Source organism: Cicer arietinum, chromosome 1 (genome assembly GCF_000331145.2).
Source record: "Cicer arietinum cultivar CDC Frontier isolate Library 1 chromosome 1, Cicar.CDCFrontier_v2.0, whole genome shotgun sequence".
In the NCBI taxonomy this organism is placed as follows: Eukaryota; Viridiplantae; Streptophyta; class Magnoliopsida; order Fabales; family Fabaceae; genus Cicer; species Cicer arietinum.
The window spans coordinates 45,580,939-45,602,893 of NC_021160.2; the positions used below are offsets into that span (position 1 = coordinate 45,580,939).

The 21,955-nt window shown below is 28.7% G+C and overlaps 2 protein-coding genes across 3 annotated transcripts; one reads left to right on the forward strand and one right to left on the reverse strand.

The window, feature by feature from the left end:
* Positions 1 to 9,040: 9,040 nt before the first annotated feature.
* LOC101496368 (protein DETOXIFICATION 19-like) lies at positions 9,041 to 13,634 on the forward strand. Of its 2 annotated transcripts, XM_004488674.4 has the most exons (7): positions 9,050 to 9,415; positions 10,760 to 11,304; positions 11,759 to 11,845; positions 11,955 to 12,011; positions 12,269 to 12,507; positions 12,790 to 12,908; positions 13,041 to 13,634. In XM_004488674.4, the coding sequence occupies exons 1-7, from the start codon at positions 9,143 to 9,145 to the stop codon at positions 13,170 to 13,172; spliced, it is 1,452 nt and encodes a 483-aa protein (XP_004488731.1). In that variant the 5' UTR covers positions 9,050 to 9,142; the 3' UTR covers positions 13,173 to 13,634. The 2 variants fall into 2 exon arrangements, with proteins under 2 accessions (XP_073221360.1, XP_004488731.1); XM_073365259.1 differs by lacking the exon at positions 12,790 to 12,908 and having other exon boundaries at positions 9,041 to 9,415.
* Positions 13,635 to 14,187: 553 nt separating this feature from the next.
* Positions 14,188 to 16,189, reverse strand: LOC101496034 (uncharacterized). The gene is made up of 2 exons (XM_027334964.2): positions 15,011 to 16,189; positions 14,188 to 14,405 (listed from the first exon to the last, which is right to left on the reverse strand). Exon 1 carries the CDS (start codon positions 16,071 to 16,073, stop codon positions 15,030 to 15,032), a length of 1,044 nt encoding a protein of 347 aa, XP_027190765.1. The 5' UTR covers positions 16,074 to 16,189; the 3' UTR covers positions 14,188 to 14,405; positions 15,011 to 15,029.
* Between the last annotated feature and the right edge of the window lie 5,766 nt (positions 16,190 to 21,955).

Below are 21,955 nucleotides of genomic sequence, written 5' to 3' on the forward strand. Positions count from 1 at the left end.
TACGCTTTATATTTGTCATAAACTCCTCACATTTTTTCAAACTTTTAGTTATGGTAATTGTACTCTATGATGAATAACATTTTCATTATGGTTGGAGTTGTCCAATTTTATCACTGAAAATTACTCACAACCAAACTTTAAATTCTCACGACTATATCAAACATAATTGAAATTAAACTTTAGTTTTAATTTATTTTTCTTTATATTTTAAAATTGAGTGGAAATACTGAATGATGCAAAGTGATTAACAAAAATCGATGTAAGATCTGGAGATAACTTTCTTATTAAAACTATATGAACATGGTGCATGCAAAAATATATATGATATTAATATGTAATACTATATTATATATAAGTTTACAACTAAAAGGACTCTTGTAATTGTGTTCTAAGTTGGTTGTACAAAAATAACAATGAAACTTTACCTTATTGATCTATGTGTCTTGTATGTGAAAGCTCACTAGGGTAGCTCTATATGTTATCTCACACACATTTTGATATCTAGAGTTAAAGTTTATTTTATAGAATTATCCACTATAATCGATAAACTACCATGATGTAAAATACCATGAGTACACTCTAGATGAAATTCTCATAATAACTGAACATGAAGTAGATATGAGGTATTTACTAATAATCTCATTTCATCATAGGCATCACTTAAACATTGACATAGAGACCAACGATTAGTGTGGCAAAAGTATAGACGTAGTGTGTGATTTAAGAAAAATTACAAAGCTACCCAAATTGCAAAAATAACACTACAACATTTTTTACTAAGATAGCAATAGAAAGCAAAAGTAAGTGAAAATTGAAATAAACAAACATAAAAACAAGTAGAGAAAATGTGATTTTTTTTTATTAAATTAGAGAAAAATATTTGAAGACACAAAATGGATGGTCTGCAAAACAATATTTTAGTTTTGATAGTGGATTATAAATAGAAAATATATTAACACTTTACAACATCTATTAAGAATCAGTTATCTATAGTTAACTGTTCAAAGTTTGTGTTAACCTTTTAAAAAAAAATTTCCTTTATATTAAATCACATCGAAAATTCAAATTTTTTATTAGAAAACACTTTATGAAAATATATTTTACAAAAGAACTTATTATTGAAATGAAAAAAATATATAAATTTATTATCGTGCTTGAATAGAGTTATTTCATACTCCTATGTATCTCTAATTGGGTGGAAAATTTAAAATTAACTACCTCTTGAAAAAATAATAATTATGTGTTGGTTGGTTTTAAATTTTTAATTAATCGTAAGAGAAAAATAATTTGCAGTAACCAAATAAAAAGAAGATCTAAAATGATCATCACAAATAAGTTACTTTAAATAATTTTGAGGACGCTTACAAGTTACAACTACCAAACAAGAACAAATCAAAAGTGAATTATTTTTTCAAGAGGTAGTTAATTTCAAGAGGTACGTGCAATAGTCAAAGACCAAATGAATTATTTTTTTTTATTATATATATAGTCATTTGAAATTTATTTTATATGTTAACGGATGTTAATAACATTTAAGTTTTATATTTTGTGAAAATGGATGAGATGGGTTTATTTTATTTTATTTTTTTCAAATTCCATCTCAAAATCTATTAGAAAAAGGCTACGTTGTGGCACTTAAAATAAATTAATAAACAAATAAAAATATTATTTTTTGAATTTAATTTTTATATACTAACAGTATAACAAAATTTATATAATCAGACAAATTATGATCAATATAAATAACATTATAAATAGTTATAATAAAAATATTAATAACGATAAAAAGATTTTAATTCATTGACAATGTAAAAAAAATTTTATATTAATCGTATATATAAATTAAATTCTTATTTTTTTACTCACACATATATATTTATTAGACAAAGATACTCTTGCCTTCTCTCAAACTTGCTCCTCCTTAACTGTTTCTAAACATTTTTGTCTTAACTCATTTTTTAATTTTTTTTTTAATTTTCTCCCTGCAGAGACATATAATAGCAAAAGAATATAATGATTCATAAACTATATCATCTCTACTATTGTTATAGTAATTGATGAATTAAGAATAGTTTATAGATTATTTATTATATTTTTATAGTTCAAAAATTAAATAGGAGAAAAATTAATAGGTTACGAACAAATTGATAATTTATTGAATAGCGAGATATAGCCATAAAAGAAATACATTGTGAAAGGCTTACCTCTTGAAGAGCAAGTTGTTATGGCTTTCTCTAACACTTATGCCTCTGTTTTTCTGTTATTGGTATTTTTTTCTCACAATATTGATGAAGTAAAATGTTGTTCACCAAAATCTCACTTCTTTTTTTCTTTCTTATCCTCCGGTGACCAAAAATTATCCCTTTGGCCCTTATGCAAACATGATGGAGGTATATATAGAATCTAAGGGGGTAAAATGTTGTAATTGTAGCATGAGACTAAAACATATAAGTAGTGGTTGGGAAGCATCTATTCTCTTTGGAGCAAAATGAAAAAAGTAGATTTGAAACTAAAATTGGAATGATAATCAAAGATAGAAAGCATCCGTTGAGATGATGTGCTGTGAGTTTGTGACACTACCTTTTTTTTTTTTTTTTTAAAATTTGTATAGGCTAGGGTAAACTAGATATGGTGTACTAAGTAGTGGTGGTCAATGGTAATCGGAGGTGGGTGGTTGGTGATGGTGGTCAAAGATGGTGGTCGAATGCGGTTGTTGAAAGTGCTCGTCGATGATTATTGAAGTGATATTTATGTTTGTCGGATAGCAGTATTTTACTTTTAGAAATATAAAAAAAATAAAACTTTTTTTTTGTATTTTAGTAAAAAATTATTTTGAAATTAAGTACAAAATTAATTGAACTTCATTTTAGTCGAACACGTTTTTTATTTTAAAATTAACTTTCAAAATCAAAAATCAAAACTCAAAATTACTTCGAATGAATTTTAAAATTTATGTTTTCAGTTTTATTTTTAAGAAAATAAACATTATAATATTGAACAATTCATGACCTATTTTATCGAATATTTTTTAAATTACTCGGACAAAATTAGAGTGCAACAACCTTTAATAGAGGACTAACATATATTCCATGTGGATTGAAGTATGGTTTCAATTTGAAATGAGAAGGATGCATTAGTCTAAGGTGGATTATAGGAGGTGTCAAGCCCATGGGATGATGTTGGTTGACGACCATCTTGGTTTGAATTGTGTAGCTTTGCAAGGTCTGCATTAGGAACATGTATTTCAATCTATGTTTCACGATTAATGTGGTTCTCACAACAAAAATAATTAGTTATTTCTTGTTAAACTACCTACCGATGTTAATTATTAGTAATTAAAATTGTTAATGGTTAACATTGTATTAAAGATGGATATTAATTTACGACTTTTTTTATTCTTTTATTCTACAATTATTTATCTTAACCACCAAACCAATCTTATTGATTTTTCTCCTTTGCACAACATTGAAGTTGATTTTTCATAGACTTACATATTTTTGTAGAACAAATATCTATAATTAATATGATTAATATCTTATTGATATTGTATAAAATTCTCAATCTCTTTATGAGTGTAATTTCTAACTTCTTCTACTTAGTCATTTGATCAATCTTATATTTTCATAAACTTATTAAATTCCTATTGCAGTCGAATACTACAATAACTATAAAGAACATTAAAACATTAGATTTAACGGTCTATATAACATTGTAGACAACAATGTGAGAATGAGATTTTTTGTCGACATAATGTGAGAATGAGATTTTCAATTGCGTTGTGCGGGGACAATGTGGAGTTAATTCAGAGTAATAAAAACGTAGAGAAAGGTACCATGGTGGCAAAAGGTGAAAATCAGTCAATTATTTACTAATATATTCTAATTTTTTACTGTGTTATAATAGTTACCTTATATATCAATATACTAAACTATGAAATTGGGCCTAATATTTAAAGTCTAAAAGCTCACAATACCTCAAATGCATGCCAGCTTAAGAGTAACCCTTTTGGTATAAAAAAACAAGGATAGTTGATCTCTTTTTTCATCAAGCATGGCCTAGTTGACCCACAATGAAGCAGCATTTGTGACTAATAATTACCCAATTTTCAACATGCCTTAGCTAGCCTATAACCCCACTACCCCATCCTCACTCAAAATTAAAGCTGGCATTATTAGACAACCATCTATACTGAAAGTGATTGAAGTGGAATCCAATGAATATACATCTTAGTAAATGAAAATTTGTTCAAATAGTAATTTTGGGGATTTATTTTTCTTCATATATATATATAAATCATTAAAATAATATAAAAACAAAAATTAATAAATAAATCATTAAAAATAATTATTATAAAAGTAAGATATTGTTATTTATTGACTTAACCTTATCTTATATTCAAAGATGAGATAGAGTACTTCTCATGTTATTATTTTGTTGCTTTAATTGCAATTTTAGTTCTTATATTTTTTTGAATATGCAAAATTGATCCCTTTTATTTTAAAATTCAATACTTTTGGTTCTTCTATTATATTTTTTAACTAAAAAATAATGAAGAGACGAATTTTAAATTATGTGATATATGATACGACAATATTGAATGATAATTTAATATTGTAAAAATATTTCAGTTTCAGTTTGTAAAATTATTCATTTTTATAATTTAATTCATAATAAATTATTAATGTATTTAGATAGTTCTGTATCATAAAATTGTATGTTGTGTCACTAAAAATATCTCAAACCACCATTTTTTAATTAAAAAATATGAAGAATAGGCCAAAACTTTTAAATTTTAAAATAAAAAGATTAATTTCGTAAATTAGTAAAAATAAGTGAACTAAAATTATAATTAAGCTTTATTTTTCTATAATCATCACTCAAAAGTAAATGTAACAAATGTAAATACAATTTAGGGAACAAGCAAACAAACAAGCACGAGAGTGCCCATCATGAAAAATAATAATACATGCAAAAAAAGAAATTATTTGCAATTCAGTTTGTTTTGGATGACTTCTCAATATTTTTTAAATTGGATCGGTTACCCGATCATAATATAAAATATATATTATACAAATATTATGAAAAACTCTATTCAATCTTTATAATTTTTATATTTTTCTATGTTTGTTAATTATTTTTATATAATTATTAATTAATAATTAATATTTTTAATGATTTAATTATTAATTCTAGTTTTTATATTATTTAACATAAAAAAAGAAGAAGAAAAAAAATAATTTAGTAAAAAATGACATGTTTATGATGCGATCAACTACTGATCCAAAAAAAAACTTTACTTACGTGGTGAAATCCTCCTCTGCGACACAGTAAAAATTTAAAAAGTATGAGATTTGAGTATATTTTTTCAAATTACTGTATTTTGGGTTTTTTTTAAATAAAAAAATAGAAGAATATTGGGAGAAAATATATATAATTTTGTTCTTTTAAGTTGTGACTTTAATTCATAAATGTAATGAAATGACAAAAAAAATAACATTTTATATTTCTTTTGTTAATGATGATATAGGTTAAATTGATTTAAAAAAAAAACACAATCAAATATCGAATTGATTAAAAAAACACATTTAATGACTAAAATTACTAGCAAAAAGTATATTTACATATATATTTTATTTTGATACATTTTAAAGCTATTCTACCAACTCCTTACACATTTAAATACATAATTGATTGTATACTAAGAAAAAATAGAGGAAAAAGTAAAAGACAAAAGAGAATTAAATATATAAATTATTAAGCAAGAAAGGAGATAAAAAGAGGACAGAAAAGCTGAACATTTTCATTCTCTGTTCAGAAATTGAGATCTGAGCACTTGATTGGAAATGAAGTTCTTGTTCCAGTGTCCTTGCTGCTCATGCTTTTGTTTCATGAAGCCAAAGGCAGGGAAGGCTAAGGTGAAGGCAGTCAAGGAAGTGAAAGAAGCTAAGAAAGAAGAAAAGGTTGAAGAAAAAAAAGAAGAAAAGGTTGAAGAAAAGAAAGATTGACATGTAACTCCATTGCAAATTACTTTCTTTGGTTATTTAATGTTAATTTGTTTCCCTTTTATGTTTCTTATCAATATTCTAATTAAGCATATGTGCACAATAATTTGTGTATGCTTTGTGTTTTTTAATTTGGCCTTTTAGCATTGACAAGCTTTTTTATTATAAGCTTGGAAATGCACATTAATTGCATTTGTAAGTAAATGCTTAAGTGGAAAATAAATTACCATTTCAATAATGCCTTTTAGTTTGGTATAAGCTCATTCCAATCATGTTTATACGTAATTCATAGTTTCCTACTACTTTTAACTGTTAGGATGATGATAGAAAATGGGAGAGTGGAATTAAAACCAAATAGTTCATACAATTTTCATGTCACATTTTAATATACAGTTAATTTTTTTATATGATTCTGAGTATCATTATTAAGATACAATATGCATTTCATTTATATTAGTGTTGCTACTAGTCAATAGATCTTTACTATGCAGATTCATACTTGCATAGTCCTACCATCCCTCTCATTTCAACGTATATTCACTTTATTCATAAGAACCGTATTTACCTTCATTGAAAGTTTGTTACCATGCCTCACCCACCGACAACCGAGTGTTACATTATTTTTATTGTCTGATATTTAATATTTTAAAGTTTTTATCTTAGTTAATTGTTTATTAAATTAAATATTATGTCACGGATTTTAACTCAGAATCTCGTAGTTGTGTGTAAGTTTATTTATCATTCTGTTTACCGACAAAAGAAAAATTCTAAATTTTTATAAACATGTTCATAGAATTCGCCAATCATTAATCACCTTTAAGTGAATTCTCTTCACTCAGCTATTTTCTCATCCAACTGAGCTAGTGACTAGTATAATATCAGTTTTGTGTTATTGAAGGTTTTTCATTTTAGATGGAAATATTATTCTCTCATCCTAAATTTGTTTTCACTAAAAAAAAACATAATATGATTTTTTTTATGGTACAAATATAAAACTACTACTTGGGTCTCAATTATATGCAAACACAAGTTTAAAAAATTGGTGTATTTGATCTAAATTTTATTATAATTGTCAATGACATAAAAATATGCATTGGAAGGCCACAACGATCACAACACAACATCTAGCATAGGACGGTAAAATAGATTGAGCATGACGGGTCAATCCATTTAAATCATTATTTTAGGAAGCCGCTTGAGGTTTTGGATCTTATCACTCAAGTTAAGTTAAGTTAGTTCGCCTCGTTTAACCCATTGTAAAAAGGGACGGTGGTAGGGCAATCTGGATTGGTCCATCAAATTCATTTTAAAATTTTATTTTCAAATTATAATATTTTGAGATTATGTTTGATTCAATTCAAATAGACTATTTTATGTTTTATTATCCGTATAACGATTTTTTAGTTTTAACCGATTAATTTTAGAGTTTTGATTTCCTATTTTGAAGAGTCAACTCGCCTAAAAATCAATATATTTGATTTTATTTTAATTGTGTTTTGTTATTGATAAATAGACACGTTAAGTCCACCACCCCATCAAGATGTGGGATAGGGAGGAGTGAAAATTTCAATTCCCTTATTTAAGTTGGTCTTACTCACCCTACTTTAGACAATTGGTTGATGGTGAGGTAGACCAAAACATGACAAATTGTCTTGTTTTGTCACTTGCATCAAGTTACAACTGCTTGCAAGGGACTATATAGCATTCACAAAAATTATTTTTCTATCTTTCTTTTTCTCTTATATAATATATATCATAGATTTATTGAGTTTTTTTTATAAGAAATTTATTGAGTGTTTTAAAGTGAAAGAAAGTTGGTAGTGAAATAAATTTAAGATGAAATAGAGAAAATGAAAGAGAGAAAATAAAATATGTGTGAACCACAACAACCATTATGTGTGTTACGAGTTTCACATTGAATAAGATAAGGTCTGACAAAGTGTTTATAAGTGGTGCGTAGTCTGTTAAGTTAAGTGTGAGTGGTTAAATCTCAATCAACTATGAATGAGCTAAATGTTGGACATATATATAAGAGAAGTGATCCATATATTCATTGCCTTAAGGTTTTGGATTGAGATGTGGCGGCAAAGTCTCTTGTGGTTTTGGATCATTTAATTGTTGCGTCTCTCGACGGTTTTGATCCTAGTTTGAATCAAGTATAGTAATGTGGGAGACTCACAATTGAGGGAGAGATTGTTGAGTTCAAGTGTGAGTTGTTAAGTCTCATATTGACCAAGAATGAGTTATATGTTGAATATATAAGAGTGGTGAACCATTACCTAATGTCTTAAGGTTTTAGGTGGAGATGTAGCGTCAAAATCTCTTAGGGATCCTAGAACATTTGGCATGTTGCTACTCCCGACGCAAAATCTCTTAAGGGGAAAATTGTTGAGTTAAGTATGAGTGGTTAAGTCTTATATCCACTATGAATGAGCTAAATGTTGAATATATAAGAAATATATCTATATACCTAACGCTTTAAGATTTTTTGTTGAAATGTGGTCTCAAAGTCTCTTGTGGTCTTGGAGCATTTGGTCTAGTGCTTCTTCCGCCCCCCCGAACTTCCCAACATAATTTTCATTTACAAGCTGATTTTGTAAAGTTGTGTTAAGCTCAATTTAAATTATAAAATGGTATCAGAGTTTATCCAAAACCCATTAACCACATTAGCCACTTACTATCAGGTCACTCGAGTCGCGCTACATATACTAATAAAAGATAAATTAACATCGCAATAAGACTTTTAGCAAGAGCTACAATAGTTCTTCATTTTATATTAAAAGTACAAACATGATACTTAACACCTCATTTTTTTTCTCTATCTTTTTCATTCTATCACATCACCAATATATCAGAGTCGCTATTTCTTTCTCGCTAAAATATCATTGAGGTATTTGAGTGTCTTTCCATAATTTTTCTTAAAAATAAGCCAAGTTGTGCATAATAATTAATACATCCAACTTCTTTATTAAAGAATAAAAAAACATGGCGAATTTATATAAAAATATCATGGCTAAACGTGTACATAAGCCACACAACACTTACATAGTGACGTGTATATATACATAAATCATCATAACATAACATAACATAGAACACAGATGAAGGAAGAGAAGTGAAGATCTAGTAAGATAGTTGAGATGGAGGCAAATAGAAATAGCATTTCAGATGACACAGGAACACCTCTATTACTGCCAAAACAGAACAGAAGACACCATTGGTGGGACAAAATCTTGGACATAGAAGAAGCTAAACATCAACTTCTGTTTTCACTACCAATGATTCTTACAAACTTATTCTATTACTTAATCACTTTGGTTTCTGTCATGCTTGTTGGTCACCTTGGTGAGCTTCAATTAGCTGGTGCTACTCTTGCTAACTCATGGTTTAGTGTCACTGGCGTGGCACTCATGGTAATTTTATTACAACTTTTTTCATGATTATGTTTTGTTTACTTCCATAGATGTTGATATGAACAATTCTTGTATGTGTTCTGTTCATTAATTTGACTCAGTCAACTGAAAAATATAAGATAATGTTATTAAATAACTTCTACTTGATATTTGATGTCTCTTTCTTGATGATTTCAATAAATCTTGAACTTGTGGTGATTAATTATATCCAGTAAATTAATTACATAGATGCTTATTTAAGAATTGCAAGTGAAATGTACATTTATATGTATATATTATATGACATACTCCCTCGGTTTTTAGACTAACTACACCTTATTTAATAATTTTTGCTTATATTTTAGAATGGAGTAGTACGGTTCTTTTGTTTGATTTAATAATTTCTCTAAATGCATTAGAGGTTAATGATTGTATTCGGTTGGAGATATGATGTATGTTAGAACATTGTGGTCTTGTTTTCGATTAAGGACGAATCCATCATGAGTATCCAAGTTTGAACCTTGTTTATAACAATTTTTTATCTGATTTAAGGATAATTTTTTGAGTGAAGAATCATAAACATAATAGTGTAGTACCATTTAAGAATTTTTATCTCATTTGATTCAGCTGAATTTAAAAGTAAAGTTTTTTTTCAATCTAAATCTAAATGTCAAATATTGTTTCTGATTTTATTTTCAAACCTGAATTTTTACTTCATTTACCATGTCCAAAAATCAATGTTAATGCAAACTTCACATCATAATCACTATTTTAAAGCTTGTTCAACTGAATGTAGTGTAAGGGCATGTTTGAATTAGCTTATTTTAGTTTGACATGTCTTAATTGGTAGTGGGAATGAATGGGCGGTGGTATTTATCCCCCAAATAACAGGTTCGATTCCCACGAAAGGCAAAAATTCGCTAATTCTAATGGGTAGAAAGGGGGGAGAAAAGGTAATGATTAGCTCAATTGGTAGTGGAATTAGAAATCTTGCTATTTCCTACGGTGAATGGACGGTGGAACTTGGTAAATGTACGGTGGTACTTATCCCAGATAGTTTCCTACGGAGAGGACGAGAAGGTCGTGATTAACGGTGCCGATAACGGGTCTGTTTGAATTAGCTTATTTTAACTTGAGGTGTCTATAAGTTGTTTTTAGCTTAGTTTCATAAACTCTCCATGATTGTTTGTACGAAAACAGTTTTATTTTATTTTATTTTTTTGTTATAGAAATGACTTATACATAAGTAGTTATATGGCAAGAGCTTATGTTATAAGTGTTTAATTAATCTCTTCATCCAAACATGACCTAACTGTTGTTACAAGATTAAACTCTATGCTCTTTGCCTTATTCTTCTTGTCTCAGGTTGGTTTAAGTGGTTCACTGGAAACACTTTGTGGACAAGGATTTGGTGCAAAGGAATATCACATGTTGGGAATTTATCTACAAGGCTCATGCATTATATCTTTAATTGTTTCAATCATTATATCCATTATTTGGTTCTATACAGAACACATTCTAGTGTTTCTCCATCAATCTCAAGACATAGCTAAAACAGCAGCACTCTATATGAAGTTTCTTGTACCAGGATTATTTGCATATAGCATCTTGCAAAACATCTTGAGGTTTTTACAAACACAGTCTGTTGTAATGCCATTGGTTATCCTTTCAGCTTTTCCAGCATTGGTTCATGTTGGCATTGCATATGGATTTGTTCAATTGACAGGATTGAGTTTCATAGGTGGACCAATTGCAGCTTCTATTTCACTATGGATTGCAATGATATTGTTAAGCTCATATGTCATGTATGCAAAGGAGTTTAAGAATACATGGAGAGGATTTTCAATGCAATCATTTCATTACTTGTTTACAAATATGAAACTAGCTCTGCCTTCTGCAGCAATGGTATGGTATGAGTTCCTAAAAGCCTTTCACTTTATTTGACCCTTTTGATTATTAGACTTTAGTGTATGTTTGATTTCACTTTTGGATAAGTTAAAATTGATTCTAATGGTGTAGAATTGGTATTGATATATTTTAATGTATTCGAGTAGAATTGATTTTTACTTGAAAGGTAGAATTTAGAGCTTTTGCCTCTAAAGTTGATTTTTCATCTCAAATTTATTGCTGATCTCACTTTTATATGAATATATTCAACATAAATCATTTCACATTCAACTTACTTTTAGACAAAATTAATTTTACAAAATCAATTTTTTGTGGGGGTTGAACCAACCACATACTTAGAAAGCATATTTTGTTAAAATATTAGCTTCAAGGTTGAACACTATAAGACTTTTGTGGTTGTTTAATCTAAGATCCTTATATTTATGAATCTTACTATTTTATTTTGTATTATGCAAGTTTGGAGTATTGGGCTTTTGAAGTTTTGGTTTTCTTAGCTGGATTAATGCCTGACTCACAAATCACAACTTCATTGATTGCAATATGGTATGCTTCTTATATCTTTATATTTCTGTTACTAAAACTAAGAGAGAAATATTCATATGATTCACTATTGTTTGTTATTCTTCAACAAAAAAAAAACCAAATTATGCAGTGCAAACACAGAATTCATTGCTTACATGATCACTTATGGTCTTAGTGCAGCTGCAAGGTTAGTTGGTCTAAACTAACATATTTTCTTTCATTGGCATTGTTGCATATTTCCTTCGGGACTTGGATTTCCTACGATGTAGGAAAGCACATAGTCAAAATATCTTAGTGGTTGGATGAAGATTGATGACGCGTATTCTAAATTTACCAAATTGAATTTAAAATGTAACTTAAAATACGAGACGTCCAATTTACCAATTTCTTTCATAAAGGCATTTTTATTGTACATGTTGAAAAGTTTGAACTTAACTTTTATAGCACAAGGGTTTCCAATGAATTGGGAGCAGGCCGGCCGGAAAAAGCTAAACATGCAATGGGAGTGACTCTAAAGCTCTCTCTCCTCCTTGGTTTCTGTTTTGTTTTGATACTTGTATTTGGTCATGATTTATGGATTCAACTGTTTAGTAGTAGTCCTACTATCAAAGAGGAGTTTGCTTCTGTGACACCCCTGCTTGCTATTTCCATACTACTAGATTCTGTTCAAGGTGTCTTATCAGGTTTGAATTTCTCATCTCCTTTAACTTGTTTGTTTGAGACAACTTATAGAAACCACTTATAACATGTTTATAAACTATTTTCAACTAGTTTTCATAAGCTCTCAAGAATAGTTTATAGAAACAACTTATTGCTTATATGAAAACAAATGGACTTTATTCTATCGTTTGTTATACAAATAGTTTATACATAAACAAATAGACTTTATTCAATTGTTTATATGAAAACTTTGCAATATGATCATTATCAAAATCTTAGGGAGAAAAATGTCTTCAATAATGTAGGGGTGGCCAGAGGATGTGGTTGGCAACACTTAGCTGTTTATGTCAACCTTGCAACTTTTTATCTCATTGGTTTACCAATTTCGTGTCTCCTTGGGTTTAAGACCAATTTGCAATTTAAGGTAAAATAGTTAATATCTCACAGAATCACGGTATAGTTATGTTTGTGTATGATTCCAAAAAGAATCATCTTGATTTTGCATTGGTTTGTTTAATCATTGTTGTGTTTCTTTTGAATTTGTTTTATGATATAGGGTTTATGGATTGGTGTGATCTGTGGACTGGTGTGTCAAACTGGAACTCTTTTACTTTTGACAAAGCATGCCAAATGGACTAAACTGAATATCTCAGGGGACAAAGATAAAGACCAACCTATTGTTGTTTAACAATTAGATGCCTTGTGAATTAGGACTGATTAAACCTATGTTTGAAACCAGTGACAGCTCCTTTAGATACACCGTGTGAGCAAATCTAATAACTTGGAGCTCCAGGCTCATCGGCGTGTGGTGAAGGGTGAAGACTCATCAAACGTGAAAGCAAACCCGGGCTAAAAAGATTATCACAACTTGTAATAAACACGATTTAGTATCTAAAAATGTTTCTTGCTCCTATTCATGTAGAGAAAATGAGAACAATGTAGTGTTGGTGAGTTGCAGACATAAATATTGACACATGATTAACAAAGTTTCCTGTTAGGCTGTCTCTATTTCCAGAATCTGACAGGAACTCCTATTGTAGCCAGACAGGAATATATTTCATCACAAATTCTATAACTAGAGATCATATAAAATTTGGAAATAGATTTGATGCAGTCAAAACACCATATTGGATGAATATTTGATAGCTCATTTTGAATTGTTTCTGAATTTGGTTTACCAAAATAAAAATATGAAACGTCTGATCGATATATAACTGTTCTGACTTACTAACTGTAAGATATATAGCTTTCTGACTTACTAACTGTAACAAAACACCATATTTGTTTAGTTAATATTTCTCATGTAATTATATCAATAATAATATTAGCTGGGACTAGGGTCCTGAAATCAGTTGAATCCAGGCCATCTAAACTAATATCAGTAAGGCAAAATTGTAAATTCTCTTGTCCAGAACTTTTTTTTTGTTGGCTAATTTTGTTTAAAATGGTCTTAAATCATAATTCAAGTTCAGATTTGTTTTTAAAACTTCTACATAGAGCTCTAGTGTTTTGAAAGCAGAAAGCTTATTGCATTTCACTATAAAATATATCAGTAATAAAACTAGGAATATAATGTAGATCATGACAACAAGGTAAGAGTATAGAAGCCCTAGACAGCAAATGAGCCACTAGTTTGGCTTGTTTCCTAACAAAAGTAACTAGATAACTATTTTGCGAACCAAGAATCTCTCAGCAATCCTGAATAATCATGCCAAACTCAGATAAATGATATAAGATGCTGCTTAAGCTGTGAAACTAAATAAGTAAAATCAGGAGATATAAAAGGTTATTGAAAAGGAATACAAAAGATAACAAATGATGGTATATCAAAGTGAAAGGAGTCCAACTAGTGTTCACTTGATTGTGGGATTCACAGTAGACACTGACTGAAATCCAGAAAGCACACTTAGAGTGTTTGGACCTGCGTTGAAAGTATACGGATGCACATCAATATTGAAGCTACATGTTGTAGCTTCCAGAGTGAGACTTATTTTGACGTGATTCGAACATAAATCCAAACACGTTATTAGAGACTATATATTTCAAAGTGGTGTTTAACATATAAGAACATTATGTAGTAAAGTATCAACAAGTAACCACTACAGCAAATTCAGAAGCAGCTTTGGAAGAAATACAACAATCATTCTAATTGAAAGAATAATTGCAAGATGTGCTGAAAATGAATCAAATCTCATAAAAAAATCCCACAAATAACATAATCCAGTAAACAGATAAATCAGCTATATGATATGATTAAACCCCAACATATAATTAACCACTGTTTAGCAAAATGCTTAAATTCCAAAAGGGCTGCATAATTGCCAAAATACACCATGGGATCAAAAACATTCAACATAAATTCATAAATTTAATCAAGTCTACAAATCATGCATTGAAATTGATAGGTACTTGTTGCCACAAATCAATAAATTTCATAGCTACGATGAGTTTGACAGAATCGAAGCATGTCATCACGATTTTAGCAAAAGTTACACTTTTGAGCTTCAACAAATTCGTGAAACTCACCATGATTTCAAACATGCAGTTAACTAGTAGAACCATTGGTAATAAAATCTTGCTTACGACCTTCAAATCCTGGCCTCATCCACTTCTTCTCCCTCTTTGCAATCTTCCTCATTTTCTTATCATTAATTCTCCCAGCAATATTCTCTGACCTCTTCTTTTGTTTCTCCGCCTTCAACTGATCCATTGATTGAACCCTCTCCTCCCATTTCCCCGCATTCTTCTGCTGCCTCTTCTTCCCCTTCACTATACTCTTCTTCAACAATTTAGCATCATCATGAACCTTAATCCCCGAGGCTCTATTCATCGCCGCTTTCCACGCTTCCTTCTTCGCAATAGCTTCACCTTTCTCAGGATCACTCTTCTTCACTTCCTCCAACTTCTTAGCCCTCTCAAGCTCCTTTTGCTTCGAAACTCTCCTCTTCTTATTCCCATCAATTTCACCGTCTTGAAGCTTCACATGACCAAACACAAGCTCTTTTGAAGCCTCAATAGCATCATTCTTCACCTTCTCTTCCAATTCATCCTTCTTCACCTTAATTTCCTTACTTTCACCCGATCCAAATCCTTCGCTTTCTCTTCTCCTTTTCTTCTCCTGCAAATGAACCCCTCTCTTAAACTCTTTATCATCGTTTTTCCTTTCGTGATCAGAACAGTTTCGTGTTGAACGAAATTGTTCGAGTTTTCGATGAAGCCTTTCGCGTAATTCTTCGTAAGTAACACTTTCTTCAGTGATATTATCAGTCGTCACTTTTTGTTTTGATAAATTTTGTTTGAGAAGATCGAGTGTTGATGAAGACGGTTTCTCAGGGTCTAAACGGTCTTTTCGCGACTTTTTGATGTTTTCTTGGGTTTGTTTCTTTGCTTTTGCTTTTGCAGCTTTGCTTAAACCTTGAAACCATGGCTTCTCGTTATCATCGGTTGGGAGGTAGAATTTCGCTGGAATGAGTTCGATTAATTTGTCGAAAAATAGGGTATGGTTATGGATTGTGGAATCCAAATCTTCATGAGTAACAACTTCTGCAGCTGCAACACTTTTTTGTTTTTGCTTCTTCTTCGTCTTCATTGATCGAAAATTTCACTGAAATGCTTTCGAAAAACTCACTGGAATCGTTTATGAGTTTCGTTGATTTAGGGTTTTACTTTTTTTTTTGCTTTGGAACAAAATTAGGGTTTATAAATACGTTTGTTTTTGTTTTAATAAAGTATGATGGGCTTTTTTCAAGAAGGGGATTGGGCTTGAGATTTCATTTGTTTTTTTCCAAAAGAATGTGACAAATCTACTCTCCCATCCCACCTACGCCTCCCACCTCTAATATATTTAAAAAGATCTTTTTATTTTTCTCTTTGTTTTTTACTTTTTTATGAATAACATTTAACTAAAATTTGACATTAAGATTCAACCCAAATAAAAATCAGATATAAAATATTTCAAAAATTGATTGATTAGAGTTTAGATTTTTGCAATTTCCAAAAATTTTAATTAATTTAAAAATTCAGAAATAAAGTTTATTATATTTGTTAAATATTTTTTAAAATTTCAGCTTCAACAAAATTTTGTAAATGCTAATTTTTTGGAACTTTGGAATCTTTGAAACATTAATTTTTCACAAAATTTAATAATAAAACTTTTGAAATGGAATATTACATTTTGAAACTTTCGATCGGAATGAAAATTTTAAAAAATTGAGATATTATTGAATTTCTCGAAATGTATATTTTTTTTCTAAAATGATTACATTAGTTTTTAAAAGAAATATTGTATTTACAATATAAAATTATTTAATTTGATATATTTTTTAAAATTAAATGAGGTATGAGTGGAGTTGATAGTGAACTTCTTGCTACATAGACCATAGACTGATAAATTCACAACAAATCAGGTAATCTTAATAATAATTGATATTATTAGTTTTTAATGTATAAACATATTATGTTGATATTTCATTAAATTTTGGACTAAAATTCTGTTTGGGGGACTAAAACTGGAGAGAAATAAAATGGGGGAACTATTTTCGTGATTCAGTTAAAATAGGGAGACCAAAACTGCAATTAAGCCTAATTTGTTTTAGAAATATGATTGAGTCATTTGTGTGATTTTTATTAATTTGTGTTATTTCATTTATTTGTAAAGCTAAGTATCATCATCGGAGATTGAAAATCATGTTGCAAACTAATAATGGAGATTTGTGCAAAAGATGGGATGATGTAAATATGATGTTGAATAACTAAATGTGTAACACCAAAGCATCTTTTTAGAAAAGCATTATTGATATTGAGCACGGGCATAATTCACCATTTTATCAAGATTGCATCACTTTGTATCAAAGAAATATTTTTTAAAAAGGATAAAGAGTTAAAGTGAGTAAACATGGTAGGTATTGACAAAACAACATGTGGTTCCTCAATCAGGACAATTCACGGGTTTCCTTGTGTTTGTGACTTGGCATATTTGCATATATCTAGTACTTTAATCTCTTTACATACCATTATTTTTTTTTTGGAGAAAATTAATCATGGAGCATAAATTAGAGGATGAAAAATCTTTATAATAGTATGACTTCTTAGAGAAGTGAGAGGCAATGGAAGCATACACAAAGACATAAGATATTGTTGGTCAAATAATTTTTAGGACAAATGTGCGTTAACTTGTATTTCCAGAAACAAAAACAATGCACCCACCACCTGATAACGTGAAAATCAAAAGAGAAAATAATTTGATGATCCTAATGATCCTTCATATTGAGAGTATGTGGATGTTTCTAAAGGATCTCCAAAGCAATCATCTCAACATTCTACAAAGCAACCATGTCAAGAATTTGGAACGCAACCACCTCAAGGATATGCAAAAACTCAAATGCTCTAGTGTCTCATGTAGAAGATGGACCAACTTGTGTAAAAGATGATCGAACATGTGAATCAACAAGTGAAGTAGTAGGTGGAGCTTCATAGAGGATCTCAAGATATGAAACATGTAAGTACCATGCATAATAGATATATGAGACCTCACTAGGAGGCGTCGCTAGAGGCGAAAGACTCTGAAGGGTTACTATACATGCTTTAAAACTATTCTGCCACTCACAATCTATATTTGCTAACACCAGAGAAATATCACTCGAAATACATTGAATGCGACCAAACTGTCGAAGACATCGCTCCGGTAGATGTGGGACTGAATTTTCACTCCAACAAGTAGCTAGAGTACATCGTAGTTGGTTTAAAATGATGATAGATTCGGTCATCATCGTATGGTGTAAACACTACATCCTTAAGGAAAATGGCACTAAGCCTCTATTTACATCTCATCAATCCACCTTTGACAGCATGTTTGGCGGTCCATCTAAGAGCTCTAGGAGTATGTTTAGCAACCCTTACACTATCATCCACTTACATATTTTAAGAAAGTACTCGTAAATCTAACATTGCACTAAAAATGAAAGACAATTTAGTAGATTAAAATCACAACATAATATGATTCATATACTTGTAACAGGATCATATACCCTTTAAATTGTCTAGTGTCATGAATAGCTCAATCTTATAGGTTATCATATAACACAACCAATGTAGTTGTACCTCGTGCATAGTTCCAACAATGTACTAAATTATTGAAAAAGTTAATACACTTCGCCTCGACCTGAATGTGAGTCTTGTTGATGAAAATTATGTTTTCAGTTAAGTGCAAAAGATATGTTCGGGCAGCACACTCAAACCGGCTAGTTTAGATGAGACTTTTGTATAAAGTGTGCAACCATTGTAGTCTATATTAAGCACATTTGTTAAAATTTATCTCAGTAGGTGGTTCTTCCATTGTTGCCCGCAGCAACTCAAGTGCAACAATCACAAAAATTATTAGTATTCATATTTATTGATGCATTAAAGAACCTACCACGAGAAAGAATGTGCAAAAGAGTTGTGACATCATCCAATGTGATGGTCAGTTCCCTGAATAACATGTGAAACGAGTTGGTATCTTTATGTCATCTTTCTATATAGGCATATATTAGACTATCGTCATTTGCCGTCAAATAAGTTGAAGACAAGCGCACCAATCCATATTCTTGAACCCAATATTGTTCAATATTTGGTGTCTCTACTTTAGCAAACTTCTTCAGTTTCAAACTGTGTGTGATCACCTTCAACGGATCACGATTCTGCAAGTAACTAAAAAACATAAATAACATAACAATAAAATAATGTACTAAATTTTATTACAAAAATGTACTTAATAAAATATATGTATTCTTAATTAATTAAAATATACTTATTCTTAATTAATTAAAATATATTTCTTCTTCTCGTATCCACGAGCCACATGATGTCCATAATGTGTCAAAACCAATGTGACCAAGGACTCTCCAAGGAATTCACGTTGCTAGACATGATCTTCGACCGCCAGCTCCTCAGCTTCCTCATAGTCCATTTGTTCAGGCTCTTGGACATCCTCGTCAAATTCTTGAGACCTAAAACCATGTTTATGTTGACAAGGTGGACAATTATCCTTATTCATCCGTTTATTAGATGTAGTGGTGGAACTTTTTTGCCTCTATCCGTTTATTTGGTATGGTTAAAAGTATGTTTTGAAATTTTTATATTGCTCGAAACTTTCACAAATTGTTTAATCATTTATTTCAGAAACTTCATATTGTTTGATACTTTCAAATATATTTTAAGAAACTGAACATTACATTTCGATGGTTTGAAATTCATTAAAAAGTTTGAAAAGTTAACTTACTTGTGGTTTGAAAGTTTTGAATTTATGAGTGAAAAAAATCAAACTTTTAGTTTTTTAAATACATAAACTTGAATTAAGTTTGCCATTATTTTTAAAAAATCAAATACTCCGAAAAACTTTGATAAAAACTTTCAATAACTTTTTAGAAAAATCAAATTCTAGAAAATTTGTTTTATAGTTGTGATTTAATTTTTTTTATAATGTATTTCAAAAAACTAAATATAAATTCACCAAAACAAATGTATTTCGGTATTTGAAGTTTATGTTTTCTGTAATATGATTTTATTTTATTTTAAATCTAAAGTATAATTTTTTCAAAATATATTTAGGTTCAAAAAATTTAATTTTAGTTTGTCGATACAATTTTTTTACTTTCGAAAACTTTTGGTAAGTTTATCAATTTTGCAAATCTGTAAGTTTTTTATTTTATAAAAAGTGTAAAATTAGTAGAATGCATAAAATGTGGTATAGGGGTATAATTATAAGATATTAGGTATAGTTTTATTTTATTTTATTTTTTGTAACATCTCTTTGTTTTTCTTTATCACAAGTATATGTATAGGTTTGTAATTGTTTAATGTCCAACACATCTATCACAAAGCTAATTTCAAGGCAGATCACCTTGCTTATCGTGGTTTAGAAGCTAATTTATCTATTAAAACTATTACTTTTGTTTGTCCTTCTTTAAGCAATTTACTTCAAAATGATTGTAGGATCTTTAATTAATAATCGTATTGTATCTAAATTTAATTTCCCCTTTTCAAAAAAGAAAGGTTTGTAATCGTTATTACCATAAAATATTATATATATAATAATAATAATAATAATAATAATAATAATAATAATAATAATAATAATAATAATAAATATATGAAAATAAACAGAGTTTTTTATGTTTTTATCAAATTAAATACTAAATAACATCTTTGGTTAATCAATATTAATTATTAATTATTAATTATTAATTATTTCTATTGGTTTATCTTTATTTCACAATTTGCATAATTGATATTAAATACAATATAGTATTAAATGAATTATTATTTAATTTTTAATAATAATAAATGAACAATTAACATAATTGATACAGTTAGGATGAACCACATCAACAAAAATTTGTCATCTCAACATTTTTTATTAAGACAAAATTCAATAGGTATCTTTTTTAATTTTTAAAAAAAATTATATTTGTAAAAATAAATAAAAATATATTTAAAGTTTGTTTTTAATATTTTTTTCTTCACACTCTTTTTATTTATTTTTTATTTGTAGATGAAATAATAAAGAATTTACACACAATTACAATGTCATAAAGTTCAAATTCTTAACATAATATTCAATATAATAATATTAATATTTATCAATTAAAATAATATTTTAAATTCTTCACACTTTTTATAATTTGTATTTGTGTGTCTTACCAATTCTCTTTACAATTTGTATTGGTACCTACTCTACAAACAATATAATTTTATTAGATTCATGTAATAATGTTTTCACTTCTTCCTTAAGGTACGAGGAAAGCATGCAACTGAAGTGTTTTTAACTTTTCTAACATTATTTCTGATTTTTTTTTAAATTAAAATTAACATTTAAAAGTCTAGGTTTTTAATTTCAGAAGAATGCGTCTAGGTTTTTAGTTTCAGAAGAATGCGTCTAGGTTTTTAGTTTTAGATGAATGCATATGGAACTAGTTAGGGGCAGTTGCCCCAATAAGCTGATTATTATTGTATTAGTCATTAATTTTAATTATTGTCCATTAAAATTTTAATTGCCCATAGAAAAAAAAATATTAAATCATTTTCTATGTAAAGAATGTAATATAGTGAAAAATACGTTTTTTAGGATTAAATGTATTTAGTTTCTATAAAATTATTATTTTTAAATTTAATTTCAAAAAAAATTATTTACTTTTAATCTTATTTTATTTTATCAAAACTAAAAATATTAACTTTTTACAAAAAAATTTTAAAATAAAAATAAAAAATGAATAAAATTTTAAAAAAAGAAAAATTGAGAATTTTTTATATAGATTAAAATTAATATTTTATTGAAACTAAAAAAGACACATAAAGAGAAATTATGACACATAGATATTGACGGTGTCTTCAATTTTTTAAAGTATATAATAGTATAGTTTTGTAATTTTCAAATATTTGGTCGATGAATCAGCGGTTAAATTATGTCTTTTATTTGCAAACTTTGACACAAGA